We start from the raw sequence: 23,161 nt of genomic DNA, 5'->3' as shown, positions 1-23,161 counted from the left end.
ACCCACTCTAACCCTGTTTGTTGGTTCTGAATTATGTTACTTTACCTTACTCCTTATTTTAATATTAATTTAATTAATGTTTTTTAATGCAGTCTCACTCTGTTGCCCAAGCTGGAGTGCAGTGGCGTGACCAGAGCTCCCTGCAGCCTTGAACTCCAGGGCTCAAGTGATTCTCCCACCTCAGCCTCCCAAGTAACTAGAACTACAGGCATGCTCCACTGTGCCCAGCTAATTTTTGTATTTTTTGTGTGTGTGGAGATGGGGTCTCACTGTGTTGCCCAGGCTGGCCTCAAGCTCCTAGGCTCAAGCGATCTTCCCACCTCGGCCTCCCAAAGTGCTAGGATTACAGGCATAAGCCACTAGCTCAGCCTCTTTATCTTACTTCTTCAAGGCATAAAATGATCTAGAAAAAAATGCACATAATGAGGATTTTAGAAGGAGCATGATAAATGAGTTCTGTTCATTAAGATGTCTTCATAATTAGGCCCTCCTCTGAGAATTAGAACTGCTAGGTTTTATTCCTTGTTCCTCCTCTGAAATTGATCTTCCTCTGTCTCAGTTTTCTTATTATTTTAGTAGGATGCGAATGCTTGTTACCCTCATGATTTAAAAAGGTGCCGTGAGGATTCATTTCCTATAGCTTCAGTAGTTGAGAAATCTAATTCTCAAGCAGGAAGCATGAGTATTATTCTCTTTGTGGTCCTTGAGAAACATTTATCATCTGTTTGCTCTACCAAGAAGCCGAACTAACAGTGAGAAAAGCTTGTCTTCTTAGTTTTAGAGAGAATCTCATCTGTGCAATTGGAAAAAGAAAACAGTTCCTAAATGTATAGCTTGGTCATTTGAGAATCTGTTCTTTGCAACTATATAGTGGTGAACTTCACAGTATAGGAAAAGGACCTAAAGTTCATCTTAACAACACTTAAACTTAAAACTCAATGGGTAGCAATTAGGAGAAATTTAAAGCATACGCAAGAGGCTCCAAAAGTAAATATTTCTCTGGGCAGATGTGTTATAGCTGAATTAACTGGGTGTTTGTGCAACTGCAATGAATCGGAGAGATAACAGTCTTTATTGCCTGTAGATGTAGCCTGTGATTTCAAAATACAAGTGGTGTTAAATGTTCCCAGCAGAGGTTCAGGCAGTTTGCTAAGCAAACCATTGCTGCTGCCAGGTTATAATCATACTGCCTTAGGTTATTTGTCCAATTCTAAGTAATGAGGTTCCCATCACCCTCCATTTGAGGTGTGTTGATCTTACAAGAACTTGGGTCAAATTGAACTTAAATTTAACTGGATCGTATTCTCCACTAAGAACCATTCGGAGAAAAGTGAAACACAAGATTCATTTCTCTTGTATTATTTCTTGTTTAAAGGTTTTGCAGGAGAAAAAAAATCATCTCCCCTTTTAGGTTGATTGGGTAATTTTGGGTGATCACTCCAGTCTCTCACTTTAACAAGTGAGAAAGCTATAAAGAGGATGCTGCTGCCTGGATGTTCTGGTCTTTTGTTTTCATCCTGAGACTGTTGACAGGAGCAACCTTTTATGAGATCCCTGCCAACATATAATAATAGGAGAGAGTGGCAATGAGCATAGAGATGGAGGCCACAGAGGTAAGAAAAAAGAAAGTGTGGGTGCTTGTAAAGCAGCGAGCAGCATATATATGTTCTGGCTTAAAATAATTGTTGTTACCTCTACTGTAATATAATACATTTAACCAAAATGAAGACTATTCCAAATGGAAACTCGTTTAGTTTGGGCCCAGCTGAGGACAGGATAAGGCAGCTATTCGCATGTGCTTGTCACCTGTAATGCTTCAGGCTTCATGCTAGATGCTTTATATGTATGATCATAATTTATATTTCTAATAAGCACATACAGTTGGTCTTATTCCACACCTAACAAATAAGGAAATAGAGTCTGCTCCGTGTCACACAGAAATCAAAATAGTAAAGTTTGGACTGAAATCCAGTCTGTTTGGTTCTGGTTATCTTAAAATACAGCTAAGGCCCTCATGATTGTCACTCAGAGGTATGAAATGGCAGGTCTTATATCCAAAGGGCCACACCTGGAAACCTCCTGAAAAAGGTAAAATTACCTGGTGCCTGGCCTGAAACCATTCCATTTCAATACATTTTTGTTGAGTGAATCAAAGAATGAGATGAAATTTAAACTGAACTTTGAAATAAGTAAGATTGAGAAGAAGTGGATCTTAGTCAAAGTGAGATTGTTCAATTACAGGATGGCTGGAGAACTTATTACTGTGTATTCTTTCTTATTCACAGCTATATATTTAGGTCTGAAAGAGGAGAGACTTTAATTGCCGTTTCATTTTAGCTGAAAATACTTTCTATTTGAAATAGATTATTTAAAGTTGTCTTATTTGGACTCTCTCATTTGTATCCATTCTCTCAACTGGCACTTATTAAAGTGCTAAGTACAGGCACAGTGCAAAGGAGAGTTAGAACTGGAAAGAAAGGCTGGGATCTGGTCATAATGTGCTCTGAATATCAGGTTGAGTTGGGACTTTGGGCTACTAAAGACACAGTTGTTGAAATGTCATGGATGATGGTAAATTGATGAGCTACGTGGTTAGACTAGTTATTATTATCCCTGTTACAGGCAAGATACTGGGTCACAGAGTGCTTGTGTGACTTGCATAAGATCATAAAGTATCTAAGGCAGCAACTTAGATGTTTAGCCTTGTTTTCTGCACTCTAGAGCTTTTTCCATTTCATTTTCTTCTGGTGCAGCCTCTCTGACCAAAAGCCACAAAGTCCTTTACCAAAAACAGTGACATGATAGAAGAAAAGAGATACAGAACTGCCCCATTTATACAGGAAGAATACACCTGGGTAAAAGGGATATGTAAGTAAGAGATCCTTGCCTGGAGGAGCAGAGAGTTGCTCTGATAGTCTCATTTGCAAGAGGCTAAAATGAACTCTGAGATTTGAATCCAGTCCATTGATACAAATGAGATTAGATTTTTAACCTTCACACTGACCTGTCTGATGGCAGCAGTTACATCCATCTCCCTGGAATTTTCTGCCAGCAGGATTATCTTTTGTGCTCCTATAACAGAATACCTGAGAATAGGTAAGTTATAAAGAAAAGAGCTTTATTTCTTGTAGCTTTGGAGGATGGAAAGTCCAAGGTCGAGAGGTCTGCATCTGATGAGGGCCTTCTTTGCTGTCTCATCCCATGGGGGAAAGCAGAAGGGTAAGAGAGCAAGAACTCACAGCCTCAAGACCTTTTGTAATGTTACTGATGGAAGGTCTTGACTGCTAATTGTCCAGGTTCTTGGTGTTTTGAACAAATAATTGGACAAAACACACAAACGGTGCAATGACAGAATGAAGCAAGAAAAGCACAGATTTGTTGAAATGAAAGTACACTCCACAGAGTGGGAGCGGGATCCAGCAAGCTGCTCAAGAGTGCTGGTTACAGAATTTTCTGGGGTTTAAATGCCTTCTAGAGGTTTCTCATTGGTTACTTGGTTACACCCTATGTAAATGAAGGAGTGGTCCCAACCAGACTGATTGATTATGGGAGGTGACCAATCAGAGGCTGAAGTGAAGTTACAAAGTTCACTTTGTGACTTCAAAGTTAATTACAATTTGTAACTGCAAATATGTAACTACAAATCACCCCGTGCAAATGTCTGGTTGCAAGAGGGAACCAATCAGAGGCTGAAGTGAAATTAGATTTAGACCCTATGTACATGTTTGATTGGTTTTGGGAGGGGATCAATCAAAGGCTGAGGTGAAATTACAAAGTTACACCCTCCTCACATGAAGACTGGTTGCAAGAGGGGACCAATCAGAGGTACTTTTCATTTTTCATCTGGCAGGCAGTGCAAAGGGAATAGCCTCTTAGCCTTTTGTTATTTGGGTGTAGAGAGGTGGAGTTTTCCTTTTGATTGAGTTCTAGGAACTCAGTGTGAGTCGGCCTTAGGCTCCCTACCTCCAGACCCTGTTCTCCTGCCTCATTAATTAGCATCAGTTCATTCATGGAGGTGGAGCCCTCATGATCTAAACACTTCCCATTAGGCCTCCCAGTGCTCTTGCACTGGGGATTAAGTTTCCCACACATGCCTTTTGGGAGAAACTCTCAACTCATAGCAAGAATGCTGGTCTTGAGGCATTGCTCTGAGACCAAACTTCTAATAATGACTTTTTTTTAAAGTTGGCCCCTTAAGACTCCGAGTTTTTTAAAGAAAACAGAGAGCTCTAAGGCTTTCTTAAATATATTCCAAGCTCCCTATGTTCAATTAATAATTTAATTGCTTAGTAATTTACATCTGGGTAACTATGTGAAATTATAGAAGTTAAATATACTTTTTTAACTTTTTTAAATTTGCACAAATTTATGTGGTACATGTGCAATTTTATTACATGTATAGATTGCATAGTGGTCAAATCATGGCTTTTAGGGTCTATCCATCACCCAAATAACATACATTGTATCCATTAACTAATTTTTCATTATCCTACCTTTCTCATCACCCTTCTGAGTCTTCATTGTTTATCATTTCACTCTCTACATCCATGTGTACACATTTTTTAGCACTCATTTATGAGTGCGAACATGTGATATTTGACATTCTTTGGCTGGCTTGTTTCACTTAAGTTAATGACCTCCAGTTCCATCCATGTTGCTACAGGAGACGTGATTTCATTCCTTTTATGGCTGAATAGTATTCCATTGTGTGTATATATACATTTTCTTCATACATTCATCTGTTGATTCCTTAGGTTGATCGTATAGCTTTGTTATTGTGAGTAGTGCTGCAATAAACATATGAGTGCAAGTATTTTTTTTTTGGTTTATTTATTTATTTATTGGAAGATAACCAGTAGTGGGATTGCTAGATCAAATAGTAGTTCTATTTTTAGGTATTTGAGAATTCTCCATACTGTTTTCTATAATGGCTAAACTAATATACATTCCCTCCAATAGTATTTATGAGTTCCCTTTTCTCCACGTCCTCATCAACACCTATTATTTTTTGTTTTTTTAATAATAGCCATTCTAACTGAGGTAAGATAATATCTTATTGTGGTTTAAATTGCACTTCTTCGGTGATTAATAATGTTGAACATTTTTTCAAATACCTATTAGCCATTTGTATATTTTCTTTTGAAAAATGTCTATTCATGTCCTTTACTCAAGTTTTAATGGGACTTTTTGTTGCTGTTGTTGAGTTTCTTGTATATTCTGAATATTAGTCCCTTGTTTGATAAATAGTTTGCAAGCAATTTCTCCCATTCAACAAGTTTTCCGTTCACTCCATTTATTACTTATTTTACTGTGCAGAAATTGTTTAGTGTGATTAAGTCTCATTTTTCTATTTTTGGTTTTTTTTTTTGTCTATGCTTTTGAGATCTTGGCCATAAAATCTTCACCTCAACCAATACCCAGAAGAGTTTTCTTCGGGTTTTCTTCTGGTGTTTTTATGATTTCAGATCTTCCATTTAAGTCTTTACTCCATCTTGAGGTGATTTTAATATAGAGTGAGAAACAGTGGTCCAGTTTCATTCTGCATATGGCAATCCTATTTTCCCAACACCATTTATTTTCTGAAGAAGCTATCCTTTCTCAATGTATGTTCTTGTCAACTTTGTCAAAGATAAGTTGGCAATAAATGTGTGACTTTATTTCTTGGTTCTCTATTCTGGTTCATTGATCTATGTGCCTATTTTTATACCAGTACCATGTGGTTTGGGTTACTATAACCTTGTAATATAATATGAAGTTAGACAATATGATGCTTCCAGCTTTGTTCTTTTTGCTTAGGATTGCTTTAGCTTTTGGGGATCTTTGTTGGTTCTATACGAATTTTACTTTTTTTTTCATAAAAAATTAAATGTACTTAATAACTATATAAGGGAAGGGCAAGGACCACATTGAGTACTTGTTGCATTGCAAGTGCTTGCAATACATCTCATCTCAATTCATATTCACTCTTCTTCCCATGAGGTAGATATAAACTTTTTCATTGTTTGGGTAAGAAAGCTTAAGCTCACAGAGTTTAAAATCACTTGCCCAAGGTCATTTAACTGGGCAGCAGGGAGGCTTGGTACTGAGCCTGGATCCTTCTGACTCCCATTCACTGTCCTTCTTGCTAGTTCCCTGATGGGAAAAACCTAGAAACTTTTAGTGGTAGAGTCAAAAATGGTACTAAAAACATTCAATGTGAAAATTCAAATAGGACAAAAAGCATGCAGAATATTTAAATGCAAGGACAGGAGGGCTTCAGCAATGTTTGGAAGTATTTTTTATATAGGCATTCATTCTTTCATTCGAGAGTCATTTAGTGAGGGCCTACTATGTGCCACAGCACATAGTGCCATGTATATGTCCTAGGTGCCATGTATATGACAATGCACACAAAAGATCGAGATGAAATGCCTTTTTGTACCCTACATTCTAGAGATGGAGCTAGGCAATAGATAAGTGAACAAATATGCCCACAGGATGACTTCAGACAGATAGGGATGGATGAAAGTAACACAAAGCAGGGGAGACTTTAGGTGATGTAACTAGAGAAGGGAAGGATTCTCTTGGGAGGTGACATTTGAACTGGGATCTGTTTGAAAAAGAAAGAATTAGCCATGCAGACATCTGGGTAAGAGAGGAGGAGAGGAGAAGGGTATTGCCAAGGGAAGGTCAAGGGCAAAGGCTTATGGCAGAAATGAGCTTTATATGGTCGAGAAACAGCAAGAATTTCAGGGCAGCCGGAACCTGGTAATAAATTTGCAATGCTTTGGTGAATTTAGTAGAATGTATTTGCGGTGTAAAGACTTTGCTTTCAGAAGAAAGAGGTTAGCAAGTGGGAGAGCTGGAAAAGCCCATAACCTAAGAGCAGAAGCCCTCAGAAGGAAGTAGCAGAAATCTAAATGGTGAAGGTGCTACACAGCTCTTAAGAGAAGCATGGCATTTGAATCCCTTTAGGGTCTCCTTCAGCTAATGGGACACCACACGACATTTAATTGGATTGCTCCTATAAGAGCTCAACGGCTTAAGACAGAAAACACTGCCAGCACATCAAATTTGCACTTTTCTGAAGCAGTATCAGTGTGAGAGGGAGGGGGAGGGGGGCCCAAACTCACTGGACAATGCAAAGCAAGCTTAGCTTCTTATCTGAAGATGCCTTTCCAGTGAATGAAAGAATGAGACAGAATAGAAATAAAATGTGAAAATGGGGAAACCATCCCTGTGCACTTTCACATATTGTGGTTACATGGTGGAGTAATTTTATAGAAATAGTGAAAGATAAAGTTTAAAAAGGAGTCCTGTGTCTTTGTGGTTAAGAATAAGGATTCTGGAGTCAGGCAACTTGAGTTTCAAATCTCTTCTCACCTACTCATTGCAAAACCTTAGGCAAGTTACACGGTCTTGCTAAGATTCAATCTCCTCAACTACAAAATGGGGATAAGAATAGTATTTAGCAACTTATAGTAATTTAGAATTGTTATGAGGATTCAGTGAAATTTTGCATGTACTCAGCATACTGCCTGCCACATAGGGAATACTCAGACAATTTAATTAGTTGTTAACTATGTCAAGGAAAAGCTGTGAGTTTTTAGAAACATGTGATTATGTGAGAAAGAAAAAAAAATCGTAAAGTAGTTCTGAGTGTTTTTGAGCAGGCACATTACCTAATTGGAGCTAAGCATTGTATGAATGAATCTAAGTCACTGCTCCTAGCTGGGCCTTACTTTCCTCACCTGCAAAACATTGGATGCAGAGCCAACGTAATAATCGCTCTCACTCATGTTGGTTCAGCCTTGACAATCTACCATTTGGGAAGTTAATCACAAATACCTGGCATTCAGTTGCGAACTGAAACTAGGGTGATCAACCATCTTAGTTTCCTCGATATTGAGGGATTTCTTGGGAAGTAGGACTGAAACTTTTCATGCTAAACCAGAACAGTCTTGGGCAAACGAGGATGGTTGGTCACCCAACAAATGTGTTCTGAGAGGAGGACAAGGGAATGGGAAGGAAGCGCTATTTAAATGGTATCTGGGCCAGGCGCGGTGGCTCAGGCCTGTAATCCTAGCACTTTGGGAAGCCGAGGTGGGCGGATCACCTGAGGTCAGGAGTTTGAGACCAGCCTGGCCAACATGGCGAAACCCAGTCTCTACTAAAAATACAAAAATTAGCCGGGCATGGTGGTGGATGCCTCTAATCCCAGCTACTTGGGAGGCCAAGGCAGGAGAATTGCTTGAATCCAGGAGGAGGAGGTTGCAGTGAGCTGAGATTAAGCCATTGTAGACCAGCCTGGGCGACAGAGCAAGACTCTGTCTAAAAAAAAAAAAAAAAAAAAAGTGGTATCTAACTGGTACTCTCCAGCATTTCCTGCCTGTTTTATTGTGAGGGTTATTTACTTGCTTTCTAATGTGGTCTTGGTCCCTTTATCCTGAGGGTGACAGGAATGGAGTGGGGACTTTTTCCATTGTTGCCCACAATGCCGTTTCATAATGTATGAAGACACTTCCACCAGAGAGCTGACTGATTGCATGCCCCTAAGGGAAAAGATATTTTTTTCTTCCATTTCCGACAATATGTAAAACAAAATTCTAGGGTTTCCCCTAAAGTCTCCTGAGGTAACTTGGGGTTGGGACCAAGGTTCTTCTTCCCTGTATGATTTTCCTTTCCCATCAGAATATGGTAAAAGGTACTCCTTGTCTAACTGGAAAACTTCTACTCATCCCAACCCAAGAGATCCCTTCCTGGGAAGCCTTTTCTTGCACCCCCAGCTGTTGTTAAGGCTTCACCCCTCTGTTCCCCATGTTAACTTTTTGCATAATTTCATCCAATCCTCTAACCACATGTCTCTATTTATTCAATTCCCATTTCCCCTTATTCTCAGCATCCATTGAAAGCCAACCACCCCAGTGCCAAGCCAGTGGTGGGGCTGGCATTGTGGTTTACATGATATTTAAAAACCTAAGCCCAAAATGGCCCATAAGACTGTGGAATGCAGCTTCAGTTCGTTAATACAGAAACCTTCCAACAACTTTCTTTTTCATGGAAAACATGAAATACATTAATATAATTTCAAGCCTTAGTTGAACTAGCTAGTCGCAGATTTTCTAGTGCCAAGGCATTAATGTGATTCAATAGAATTAAAATTACAGCAAAATTAAATAATCTTGTTGAGTGGATGCTAAACCCGGCACGAGTTCCATGACATGTAGCATCGACATGTACAAGTACTAATTATCCACTAATTACAACCACAGTAGCATTGAGCTGGTTTTCCCTAAGAATGAAGGACTGACACAGAGCTGTGAATGGTTTAAAAATCTACTCTCAGGCTCAATGCACAGCCATTTGTTCAGAAGATACTGAATTTTTCGGAGTGCGAACAAAGAAGATGAAAATGTCTTTTAATCTGGGTGGCATGTTCATTTGACTAGTTGGTTTTTAAATGGGTACCTCTTGTGTACCTACCCATTACAAACCCTTAGTCCCAAAGAAAGACTGCCAAATGGCTGAAAATGTAGAAGAAACATTTTGCACCTATTCTCCTAGAACCATTGCTGAACTGCATGGGTGGAATGGAGATCAATCTTGGGATGAAAAGTAAAGGTGAAAGGAAAGAAAGTCCCGGGACCCTGGACGTGAGTGCCCAGCAGACCTACTGCCAGTTGCAGCTCTTAATTTTAAATTTGCCATGGGGTGTGCACATTTCAGGTCTGCCACCACTGTTCTTGCTTCTGAAATAGAAGGAAAATCTGAACAAACTTCTTCCACTTCTACCAAGGGAACCAGTAAAGCCAAGCGAATACTGTAATTACAGTATACCAGTTCAGGGCACAAATTTAGGAGTCAAACAGATCTAGCTACTTAGTGATGTAACACTCAACAAATGATATGTAGTTATATTTATCTTGTGGATAACTATGGAATAAACAAGCTAGATATAGATGCTTATGGCAGTCTTTGGTGCTTCCTGCCTCTCCCCACACCCCCATACTAGCCCTGATCCCATAGAGCCAGTATTTGCAGCTATCTGATTCTTCCTGACTCTTTCAATGATTCTCTCATTTGATTTGCATTTCTTTTTCTTTTCTGAACAAGAAACTAAAATGCCACCTAGTTCATCTTTTCTATAAGACATGGGTGATATATGCCTTTAGCACATTCCTTGCTAGATTCTTAGTAGAGTTTTGGAAGGATTAATTCATCAGACTCCAGCCAGGGAGTGTGATCCTACAGGGCGCTTTGTCTTATCCTCCATTTTGATATGTATCGTGGGGTGCTTGGTGGACCTAGAGAAATCAGAGACTGACTATTTTTTGCAACCTCTCCTTTCCTTTTTTAAAATGTTTTTTGAGAAATGAAACATGGGCTGAGCCCTCTCTGATAGGCTATCAATTCCTACTTATACATGACAGATTCTTGCTTAAATAACATAATTTAGTTAAACAAAAAGTAAAAACAGAAAAATAAAATACATATCAAAAAGAATCAAGATAAACTCATTAGCACTGGCAATCTGCCATTTCCCTCCATTAACCTCAATTAACCAAACAGACTGCAGACTCTGACATGACACAAAAAAACATGGCTTTTTATGAACTTGTAACATTTTATGTTAAAAACCCATAGCAGTAATCATCGCAGCACACAATTCATTCTGAATTTGGAAACTTTTCCCAAAAAGTTTTTACAAGCCGTAATATAAATGCTAAATGAATATTCCCATATGTATAGACCATTACCTGCTTTGGATGGAAGCACTTGTGTGTGTGTGCACATGCTTATATACACATTTCATTATTATATATTTATTTGATTGTGTTTACTATAAATATTTAATTATATATTATTATTATTATAGTTTATTTAGTCAATAGACCAATATTTATTGATGCCCTTCATATGCCAGGCCCTGTGCTAAGCACAAAAGATACAATGAGTAGCCTGGGCTCTTAAAAGGTATTGCTTTAATGAACATTAAATGAATAAAAATATGGTTGCCCTGGAGAAGCCACAGTCTATTGACAGAAAAAAACATGTAAACAGAATACAAAATGGTATAAAGGAATTGTTTATGAAGTACCCTGCTAAAGAGCAGAGGCAAAATACAAGGCTTCTTCCCAGACTTATTCAGCATTTCTTCCAAGGAGTTATAAAGCAGTTATAAATAATACTAATCTCTCCTTTGTTTCCACTTAAGTTTATATGGAAAAAATATTGTATGTTACCCCTAGTGATGAAGAGATTATTTGCTCCTCCATAAAATGATTGCTATGTTACAGAGGAAGAAACAGGTGCACATTTTTGAAGACTTGCCCAAAGTTGTATTGGTAAATGATTAAGCACAAATTGTATCATTCTTATAAGAGATGGTACTTCCTCCCTGAGAACAGAAAGACAGTGAAATGCCACTCATTCAGACTCTGAGGAGCACATTATAGCAGTTGAAAATGTGGATTTCTAGAATATTTCAGGAAACACATATTTACTGCTCTCAAATAAAAACATAAGGTTAATGCTACTATTAGCATAGTGTTGCCAAACAAAAGACCTGCTTGGACAGATTCTAATGAATAGTTACATAGGCTGTTTGCAATTACAACATCAAAATGGTGGTTGTTAAAATTGAAGTGCTCTGCAAATGGTTTATCCTGAGTACAATAAATATTCCCCTGAGACCTCTTCATCCTGTTAATTTACCTAGGTAGCGCAAAGGTAAACTCCAATCAGCTTTGGAACTGTTACATATTCTCAGACAGGTGAAATGAAAACTAATGAGGTTTTACAATGTAAATATAAATTTAAGACAAAAGGAAAAGTTTGAATTAAGTGAAAATTAACTGGAAAATATGTGTTTTTTTTTTTTCAAAAAGCATTATCAGTCTTCTGACAGCATTCAAAGCTTTCCATATGAGTGATATTTTTTCCAGATTTTTAAAATTGAGTTTCAAAACATAACTCCTACCTAAGCGGTCTTGTATAAATTATAGAGCAAAGATGATCTTAAAGGATCACATGCCTACAAAGCACACATGCATTTTCAAGACTTTGCACATTCTCTGAGTAATTTGTACTTTATCCATCCTCCTGATTTTATCTGTCAGATGAAAACAGATGTAGAAACAAAACATTTACAGTGACATGATTTCTAAGGGGAGTGCAGTGGCTATTTTCACACCTCAAGTGTATCAGGAATTACAGAACTTTAGAGTGTTCATCTGAACAAAAAGAAACTTCAACTTTTAGTTGCCTGGTTATTAAATTTTCAGACATTTTGGGGGTTGAACAATCCAGATACAATAAGGTTTTCCTTTTTAATATAGGCTAGAAATAGCACCCCAGGGCTATTAGAGTTTTTAATAAAAATAAAATATAATACACTGCTTTTTGTAGATACTGTGTCTGCTTTTTAAACAGCATCTAAGTACAAGCCACCGTGCCAAGCACCTCAGTTTTATTGTTTCTAACCGAGCCTCCGAGGAACCTAGTACTGTCCCCATTTCAGAGATGACAAGACTGCGATCAGAGAAGTTATCCTTGTCCATACAGCTAAAAAAATAGCAGAGCCAGGACTTAGACCCAAGTTTACCGTTTTTGTTAAGCTTCTGTCCCATTAATCTTAAATGGAGATTGGACATTTTGACTTTTCACAACTTATCTGTCAGATTCTTATTAAACATTAAAGGCCCAGTACAAACACAGCTCATTCCTTTATCTTTTCTAATTGTACAATTCAGCATTAATTTTTCCTTCTTAAAGACACTCAAAGTTGTCTAGGGTGTGTGTTAGACCTTGCCTTGTACTGTAGTGATTCTTATATGTGTCTACCTCTCTCACTGGATTGTTAGTTTGATGAAGGAAAATATAGAGACTTGTTGTATCTTTTGATCTTTTGCCTTGTGTCCAAATGTGTTTTTGTGGGGAAGAGAAAGCATCTGTATGGAGGTGGTGTTCCACCTCTGCTAGGGAGATCTTGGTGGCCAGATGGGGCTAGGCAGTGTGTAACGCTGTAGGCAGTAAAAGAAAGTATGCCTGAATGCAGAAGTGAAATTGTAGCTGATGGAAGCCAGTGTAGTATGGGAAGGCAGGGCTTCCTGTCTTCCTTGTTAGGCATGCCTAGCATGCCTCAGATCTAAAGTCAAAACAGGCTGGGCAAGGTGACTCACACGTAGAATCCCAGCACTTTGGGAGGCCGAGGCCAGAGGATCACCTTGAGGCCAGGAATTTGAGACCAGGAATTAGAGACCACATCTCTACCAAAAAAAAAAAAAATTTTGGCTGGGCACGGTGGCTCACGCTTGTAATCTCAGCACTTTGGGAGGCCGAGGCAGGCGGATCACGAGGTCAGGAGATCGAGACCATGGTGAAACCCCGTCTCTACTGAAAATACAAAAAAAAAAAAATTAGCCAGACTGCACCACTGCACTCCAGCCTGGGTGACAGAGCGAGACTCTGTCTCAAAAAAAAAAAAAAAAAAAAAAATTTTTTTAACTAGCTAGGGATGATGATGCACCAGTAGTCTCAGCTACTTGGGAGGCTGAGTGGGGAGTATTGCCTGAGCCCAGGAGTTTCAGCCTGCAGAGCTATGATCATGCCACTGCACTCAGCCTGGATGACACAGCGAGACCCTGTCTTTAAATATTAATTTATTAATTAATAAATAAAGTCAAAACAAACATGGTAACCACATAGTTTAGTCCTTTGCTGGAAGGATTCAGATCAGAACGTTGTGGAATTCAGATGATGACATACGGGAGGCTATTCCTGGTGCCTCTGTTTTATTGTCCTGTAAATTATTTTATTTCATAAAGTTGAGTGTTGTTCATGTTAGAAAAACTATATATTTAGATAAGCCAATAAAAGTAATTACTATAACCCCATCATCCACAAGATAACAACTAGATATACAGTCATTCTCACCCCTAGCTGAACATTAGAATCACCTAGGAGAATTTTTAAAAAATACCTATGCCTAGGCTTCACCCCATACCAAATAATTCATAATCTCTGGGTGTGGAACCCTGACGTGAGTATTTTTTAAAACTCCCCAGGCGATTCCAGGGCACAGCCAAGTTTGAAAACCAACAATGGTCTAGAGCCAGTCGTCTTAAAATTCTTGTGCATACATTATCTAGGTCTGGGGGAAGCCTACAAGTCTGCATTTCTAACCAGCTCCCAAGTAGCACTCATGATGCTAATGCATGCTATGCTTCAAGTAGCAAGAGTATTATATATTATCCTCTCAAAAACATGTAACCATGCATGGATAAAGGGATTTTTTAAATCAGTCTTTGAACAGGTTCCTTACATTGTAAGCCTCAGTTTCCTTATCTGTCAGATGACAGAGTAAGTATTAAATGTTTTGGGAAGGAAGCAAAGTTAAACCATTGAACACATATGATACTCCATGCACTGTTCTTCGAGCTGATAATAAGAATAGTGTTATTTGGGCATGTAGTATGTGCCAGGACCCATGCTAAGCATTTTTAATTATTTAATTTAATAAGCTTCATTTTATAGATGAGGAAGCTAAGTCACCTGCCCAAGGACATGCAGCTGCCTAGAGGTAGAACTGGGATGGGAAGCCAGGCAGTCTGATGCCAGAGCCTGAGTACTGCTAGCCAGTATACTACAATGCTTCCTGGGCTAGATAATCTCTAGGATTCATCTATATAGTGGAATTTAGATTGCCAGTCACATCCTTCTTTATTTTGATTATCCAATATTCAGAATTATGAAAAAAGTCTTGGCAGAAAGCGAAAGGGGGAGAAGTGCGCCATATTGCACATCTGAGCATGCACATCAGTGGTATGTAAATAGCACCTAAAGATGGCATCATTTCATATGACATCCTTAGTATTGGTTCGCCATCTGTGGCTTAATTTCTCTGAAGAAATCCAATATGGCATTCAAGGTTTAACTTAATAGCCTAGAGACTTCTTCAGGTGCATAAATGCATCCTCATCTAGGCAGCATCGGAAGGCAGAACCAGAGGGCTCTGTGCAATTGGGAGGAAGAGCCATGAAGACGTGGTGAGGAGAGGAATTGATGGAAGAACAGATGGGAGTGGGAAGTATCCAGGTATTCTGGTAAAATTAGGCATGTACACAGCATCTCTTGTTCTAATTGTATGAGTGTGTGCACATGCATGCATGCATGTGTGCATGAGGATGGCAAGACCACTGGGTACAGGAGAGGATTATACAGAGGAGGAGGCATACAAGATCATCTTCACTACTCCCTCCCTTGTTGATCCCACCTTACCCTTCACTCTGATGACAAGTGGACTTGACCCAAATGCTTCTAATCAATCTAATATAGCAGTAGAGTTAGGAAGCAGGGCTTGCCTGAACCTTAGAACTCTCCCTCCAGGCTGTGGGCAACTCCATCTGTCAACTAGGCCTGAAGGGAAGTTGCCAGGTCTGTGCTAGCCTCTACAGTTTTCCTCTGCAGGATAGCTTGTTCCCTTTGCTACCTGTAGCGGTTACAGAATCCTGAATCCAAAGGGAAAAGTATTTGGCAGAAAAATACTGCCTGGGATTTCCCTGCTGCTAAGGCAGAATTCAGAAATGCCATCCATTGGCTTGCAAAGAAAGAAATAAAATGTATCTATTACAGAAAACCAACAGCCATAAACCATGTTTGACCCACAACATCTTCATACTTTGGTTTAAAATATACCCTCACTTTTACAGTTTTAAAGCTTCTATTAGCATCTTAGAAATCTCTATTTATAAAGAGAAGTCCAACTTGCAGGCTTAAGCTCCATGGGCGATTTCCCCTGTCAACTTTTCTTAAGAAAATTTAATAGCAGCACCATGTGCTCAACTGAGCAATTCCAAGTCTTTACACCTGATGAAACAACCCTTACTTAAGAAGCATATCTCGTGGGGTCAGTTTCCAGAATCCTTTTTTTTTAACCCCCTTATAACTGATGTTGTAGCTCTTGTATATATATTTTTTTCTTTCTGGTATTTTTTCTTTTCAAATAAATATCATCCAGTCTGAGAATACATATTACTTAGTTGTTTATTTTTTAAGGAAATGTGATACAACTCTTCACTCCAACTTTAATTTTTCCTCTACTCCTGAAAGTTGAATTTACCATGCATGCATTTCATTTCTCTCCAAATTAAGTGCACAGCCTGATGTCCATATGTAAATACTGCAGGGAATATTTTAATGCTCCCTAATGGGCTGAAGGGAAAGAGGTGGAAATAGGGGTTCTAGAAGTCAGAATCTTATAGAAGACATCGTAAATGTGGGAATAACCAGTGTGTGTATTTTCCCTATTTAAAAGCACGTACTTAACTGATATTTTTACTTTCCTCCTTTTGAGAAATATGCATAGGATGTTTAATTTCATGTCAATTCTGTGGATAAATAAAAACTATAACACAGCATGTATTGTTCCTGATTGGGTCACCCACCCAGGTCCTGCACTACCGGTCTCAGAACCATTGAGAAGAAAATGTGCTCAGGGAATAAAGCAGGGAAGGAAGAAGCCTAATGATGTTCTTGTAATAATCCTTACATTACTGTACATTCTTCACACTGAAAAGACACATTAGGACTTTCATAGATGAGGAAACTGAGGCCTAGAGAAGGAATATGATTCCCTGTGATCTTATGACCAGTTACTGACAGAGCCAATTCTGGTACCCAGGTCTCCTGGCCCCTAGATAGATGACCTTGCCAATGCTCCACATCTTCTGCTAGGGAGATAAAAGGGAAACACTGAAGAAGCTCCAGAGTTAGTTTTGTTTTTGGTTTACAGGGTTTCTTTTTTTTAAAGACAGCGTCCTCTCTCTCTCACCCAGGCTGTAGTGCAGTGATGTAATCATAGCTCAATGTAACCTCAAACTCCTGGGCTCAAGCCATCCTCCCACTTCAGCCTCCCAGGTAGCTGGAACTATAGGTGCCTGTCTAATTATTATTATTAAAGAGATAGGGTCTTACCATGTTACCCAGGCTGGTCTCATACTCCTGGCCTCAAGCAATCCTCCTGCCTTGGCCTCTCAAAGCATTGGGATTACAGGAATAAGACACCATACCTGGCCAAGAGTCCCTGGGTTTGAATTGTGGTATGGTCATAAATCACAAATAAACCTCAGGCAAGTTTATTTAACTGTTTCTTCCTGCAAATGGAGTCAAAATAATTCCTATTTCTCTGAAATTTCAGAGTTAGAGGAAAAATTAAAGTTGTGGTAAATACATGTATTAGGTCTGTTTTTTAAAAAAGCAACTATGTAATGTATATTCTTAGACTATATGATATCTGAACTATTGTGAGATAAAATGAGATTATGCATATGAATTGTTTAATATGGTGCCTGGCACATATTCAGTACTCAATAAATATTGGATACAACTATATTATTATTTTCCTATTTTTCTCCCTAAATTAGTTAGAAATCAGGATGGGACAGAACAATGGAATGGCCACAAATCCTTTGTGCATAGGATTAAAGATTAAAAATATTTAATCAGCTGCTGAAAAAAATTTTTAAAAGGCTATCAGGAATTGCTCTGATGACCTCCAAAAAACAGGAAAACATTAAAGTTATTCAAAGGATGGAGGAGAGCATTCAGACAGCTTTAACACCCATGCATTGGAACCATTATGGCCACTCTGTATAATCAAATAACACTGAGAGTTCTGGAGGACTACATCCACATCACCTCATTCAGATAAATTTTGCTTGGTACCTACAATGTGCCAGTTTCTGTGTTAAACACCAGGAATACAATATGAGTAAGATTTATTCACCACCCTTTTGCTTGTGCCCTATTAGGGAAAACTGACTCTTTGGCAAATAATTAGAGCAAAATGTTGTGTTCTGCAAAAGTAGTATTTTATTCAAAAAATTGAGGAGGCATTGATCTAGGTTGTGGGCTTAGTTGTGTTTGAAGACCCAAAGCCTTTGCCTTCTGCAACTGTAGTCTAGATGGAGATTCAGATGATAAATGAATTAATTACATGCAACGTGCCAGGTAAAGAAAGGTCTGAGAGGGCTTCACATAGAAAGTAACAACTCAAATGTCTGGAAGGATGGTGAAAGGTTTACCAGATAGCTGGGTATAGACATGAAGAAGTGAGAAGCATAGGGGATGGGATGTGAAGAACACAGAGGAAAGAATTAATTGTCACTCACAAAGCTGATAATTCTAGTTGTATTTTTAAAATACCAAACCCAGCTTCCAACAGTCTTGGAGAATTATGCTGCAACAGCTAAGACCTGCACTGCTTCAAGTAGCACTTAAAGAAAATGTGAATGTCATGGCAGCAGATTACACAGCTGCGACCCAGGACACCCAGGCAGAAAAATCAGGGAAAAGATGTCATCCTTACAAGTATCACTTCTCTGACCATAACTACTTAGAACATTTTGAATTCTGTTTCGAACAGGCAGCCACATTTTCATGCTCAGGCTGTTTCTCAGAGAGAGGTCATTAGATTCTTCCATAACAAAAAATCAAAAGCAGCCATTTTTAAAGTAATTGCACATTTCCAGCCATATGTCTCCCCCGCCCCCATATTGAGTATCATTCACTTAGGACTGGCGTACTTCCCCTCCTAAATTGGAGGTTTGCATATGTAATTATATCAAATGATGTGTTTGTTTATATCTCCAAACCACATTCAAAAGCTTGCCTATGATTTATCTTTGAAATTCAATTTCATCATGTCAGTCCCCAATTTACTGTGCCCAGTGGGTCTACAGTTACATGTGTAATGCACACACCTCTCTCGTATAGATTACAGAATGGGGTTGCCTTCCCCAGTGATGAGTCAGAGTGGTTGAGGAGGGAGGTTGCTCTGTTTTGTCTTGTTCTCTATTGTCTTGTTGTTTTATTCTCTATTTGTTCCAAATGCATTCAGCTACAACAAAGTTATTATAAATGAAGAGGTAGCACTGGTCATTTTAACTAATTCCTCTGGGCCAGAAAGAATGGCTCACTGCATTCTTTTCTGACTGTAAAAAATGGCAGTGCTGGTGAGGTGCCGTAGCTCATCGTAAGTAGGTACTTTGAGCAGGAGGAAAGCTTTTACACCTTAGTGGTTTAGCTGACCCTGGCTTGATAACAAGATTTATTTTATCAAGATTTTGATAACAAGATGTATTTATTTATGTTCAACTGCAAATAACTACCGGTTGTTGCTGTAACCGTAAAATTTCAATGTTTCCATGTTCCAGATTCCCATGGACAAGCCCAATCAACTCTATTCATTTCAACCCTCCTTCATGCCTGAGGCCTAAACTAACTAACCTATTCATTCATTCATTCATGTAAATATTTTTAAGAGCCTACCTTTCCCAAATATAAAAGACTTATTAAAACCTTAAAGTCAGGGTTTATGGTTTTCTAGTGATTTTTCTAACAGCTTTATTAGCATATAATTCACATGCAATAAACTTAAACCTATTCAAAGGATACAATTTAATTGTTTTCAGAATATTTACAGAATTATGCAACCATCACCATAGTCTGTAATTTTAGAACATTTTCATCCCTTCAAAAAGAAACCTTGTACCCATTAGCAGATACTCCCTATCCCCATACCACCTCATCTGATTTCCTACCGATTTCCACTTTTAACTTACATTTTATTTCTTGCCTTTTATTTCATATCTGTGAAAATAAAGGTGGTAGAAGCCAAGAGAATTGTAACCTGCAGAGGCTTTCCTGTGTCTTTCTACTCCAGGAACAGAAACTGGTTGTCTTCCTCACAGCTCCGAGTTCACTGTTGTGTATGTTGTTTCAGACTTTTCAGGAAGCCTGTCTCTCTCTGTTGGCTGATCAATATGTGAGAAACACATCCAGGTGAAGGTATGAAGGTGAAGGGGACCCTGCAGCTCTCCCACTTACATGCAGGCATTGTGAAAACAAGTGAATGTCCTAAAGAATCACCCTAAGAATCATCAGGAGAGGAAGCTGACCTCTTCCCTGTGCACAGCCACACCACAATGGGCTGTGGCCATGTGACCCTGGGCAAGGAGCACCTGTGATGATAGAGAGTTCCCAGGGGAACAGAGGGCAAAGGGGTCCTGGTCTTTTGTGGCTGGAAGAGCAGCAGGGTGAAGGCCAACAGCCCTTTGACTCATTTATAGCCTCAATATAACAAGCATGTCTCATTCCTATTGTGAACTCTAATAGAGGAGCCCCCACACAGGAGAGGGGAGGCTCCATGAAAGCTTCCCCTGCCTTGTGAGAAGAGAGTTACTCCCCACTTTGAAAGAGCCTCTGTGACATATGACCTTGTCCAATAGAATGGCCCAAAAATGAAGGTGTCAGATGTGTCTGTTAGACATCCACTGGGGTGACCCCACAGACCCTCTGTCAATGTGACTCAGAGCACTGTGCTGCCCTTTATTCCTCTCCTCACCTCCCCCCAGCAGGCACTCACAGGCTATCTCCATCACCCCACCCCACACCCACACACTGAGCCCAATGTTCTGATCTAGACGCTAGAGCAGTTCCGTGTATTTCATTCTTGGGCATGTCTGGTCAGAAGAAGTAAGGTCAATGAAAAGTCACAGTGAGATTTAGTGAAAGATAGTGGAATTCAATAGTACTTTACTCTTAGAATCAGAGGACCGTCACAGGCCTCACCCCAAGAGATTCTGATAGAGTAAATGAGAGATGGAGCAGGGAGACAAAAATCCATGTTTTTTATGTTTCCCTGGTGATTCCGATGGTCAGCTAAGGAAGGAAAGTCACTGATCCTCCTTGACCTTCTTGGTGGCAGTCTTTCCTCCTTAATCTCGGACAGTAGCTCTTTACATCCAAGAGTGCCTAGTACTGCTCATTCACACAGAGGAAGTCTGTAAACTTTATGAGTACACATGTCACACAAGCCTTTCCCACCCACAAATACACCCTCCACACACAAAACAATACCCTCCTAAACAAACACATTCCAAGTCTGTAGCAAAACTGAAGAATAGAATACAATGGATCTCTTCCAGAGCAACTTTTCATTAACTAAGCATCAACGAGTTCCTATTCTTTGTTCTAGGTGAGGTACTAGGTAGGCATCAGAGTTTCTGAATCAAAAGACAGGCCCTTCCCATGAAGTAACTCTGTCAATTTGTCTAGCGGGGAAATACTGACATGTGAACAAAGGATTCTAGTATAAGGCAGAGATCAATAATGGAGAGCACCAGTTACATGAGGGCAGAGCAGATGGCCACCTAACCCTGTTAAAGAGGGTCAGCAAAGGCTAACATCTGAGCTAAACTTAAAAAATATAGTTCAGTGTAGTAATGTACAGCTTGGATGAATATAGTTAATAATAGTGTATTGTACATTTCAAAATTGCTAATAAATTTCAAACGTCCTCACCACAAAAAAATGATAAGTATTGTAGGTGATGGATATGTTAATTCACTTGATTTAATTATTTCACATGGTATGCTTGAATCATAAGCTCATTTTGTACCATATATATATATATTTTTTTGTACCATATATATATGCTCATTTTGTACCATATATATACACCATATATATATACCATATATATACACCATATATATATACCATATATATATCATATATATACCATGTATATATACCATATATATACCATATATATACCATATATATACCATATATATACCATATATATATACCATATATATACACCATATATATATACCATATATATATACCATATATATACACCATATATATATACCCCATATATATATATATATATACACACACACACACCTACAACTTGTCAATTTACAATAAAAAAGATAAAGAAAAAAATCTGTGGGGCACATTCCAGAATGAATTCATGGAAAGTTAGATCATTTGCGCAATGGAAACACAGGTTTTCCTCCTGTGGGGAGTGTGGAGGTGGAGAGGAGGGGCTAGCTTGTAAACAGCCATGTTACTCTGAGTGGGATATTATTTTGAAGGCCGTGGGGAGCCATTTAATTTCCTGTGGTCTCTTCTTGGCTTTCTCTAAAATCTGTGTGCTCCCACCCACCACTTCTGTATAAGACAGAAGCTTGAGGTCAAGAGCTCTTTCACAGCCCCTGGAAATACCTTTCCACATTGCACCTACCTCACCAGCACTGGGAGCAGGCTTTTCATATGATTTTTCTCTGTTCCTCCATTGTTCATCAGCATATACCAGGAAAACAGCCCACCCCATATTCTCTTTAGGGACATTGTGGAATCAAGAAATGGAACATAAATTTGACCTCCTAATTGCCATTTGACAAGAGGAATAATAAAACCTGCAAAAGACAAATTGGTGCAATAAGCTGAGAGGCCTTGAAGGTTTTGTCTTCTCATTTTCTTTTCTTTGTCTTTATACTCAAAGGGGTGATTCACTTATGAGAAACCATTGGAAGAAAAGATAGATATTTTTCATGTGGAACTTATTTTGTGTAAAGATTCAAACACATAAAACAAAATGATAAAATAACAGTATGAGATCTTTGGTGTGTAAGTTATTAAATCTGAAATAATTATGTGTACAAGTAGCGATTACAGAAATAACATTCTTTGTCAAGTATAACAAAAATTATATATGCATATAAAAGTTAAGTAAGAAAGTACTGTTTCATAGTCTGAATCTAATCAGCATAAACAACCTATTAATTGTTCAGGAACTCTAAAATCTTTAATGAGGTTTCTACTGCAGAATTTCAGTGTCATATGCAAATGAATCATTGGAACTCTTCATTATCAGAAAAACAAGTTTTTTAGTGATTTTTTACATCCCCAAAGTGAGATGTACCCCAACTGTGGTAGACAGGCTGAAACAATTTTTAAGGTGTTCTTTGTAAATTTTACTTTCTTTTAAGAATAATTTGTGAGACCATTCTGATTGTCATGGGGGATTAGAAAGTTACAGTTCCATACCACTTTTGCTTTTCCTTTAACTGGACTTGTTTCCCCACACTCAGTAAGCTGTTTGCCCCAGATATTTAAAAGTCAAATATTCTCATTTCTACACAGGTCTGATTACAACAACTTCAAGGAAATTGGATCGAGAACAGCAGGCAGAACATTTTCTGGAGGTAAGCGCATAGAGGGAACTGGAATTCATTAAAACTGACTTTCACTAAACCTCTTTAACCTTCAACATAAACTACACCTTCAATATATTTGAACAGTGGATATCAAAGTGAAGATATTTCTC

The 23,161-nt window shown here is 38.6% G+C and overlaps 1 protein-coding gene across 2 annotated transcripts in view; it reads left to right on the top strand.

The window, feature by feature from the left end:
• FAT3 (FAT atypical cadherin 3) overlaps positions 1-23,161 on the top strand; it is a 667,316-nt gene that overhangs the window by 444,142 nt on the left and 200,013 nt on the right. For both annotated transcript variants that reach the window (XM_030828899.1, XM_030828900.1), the window contains one exon: positions 22,978-23,039. In XM_030828899.1, the coding sequence (XP_030684759.1) occupies positions 22,978-23,039 (62 nt within the window). The remainder of the gene's footprint in view (positions 1-22,977; positions 23,040-23,161) is intronic.

The sequence above is a fragment of the Nomascus leucogenys genome, chromosome 15 (assembly GCF_006542625.1).
Source record: "Nomascus leucogenys isolate Asia chromosome 15, Asia_NLE_v1, whole genome shotgun sequence".
Lineage (NCBI taxonomy): Eukaryota > Metazoa > Chordata > Mammalia > Primates > Hylobatidae > Nomascus > Nomascus leucogenys.
Note: the sequence above shows the minus strand (reverse complement) of the source record. Positions and strands in the feature narration are given on the sequence as shown.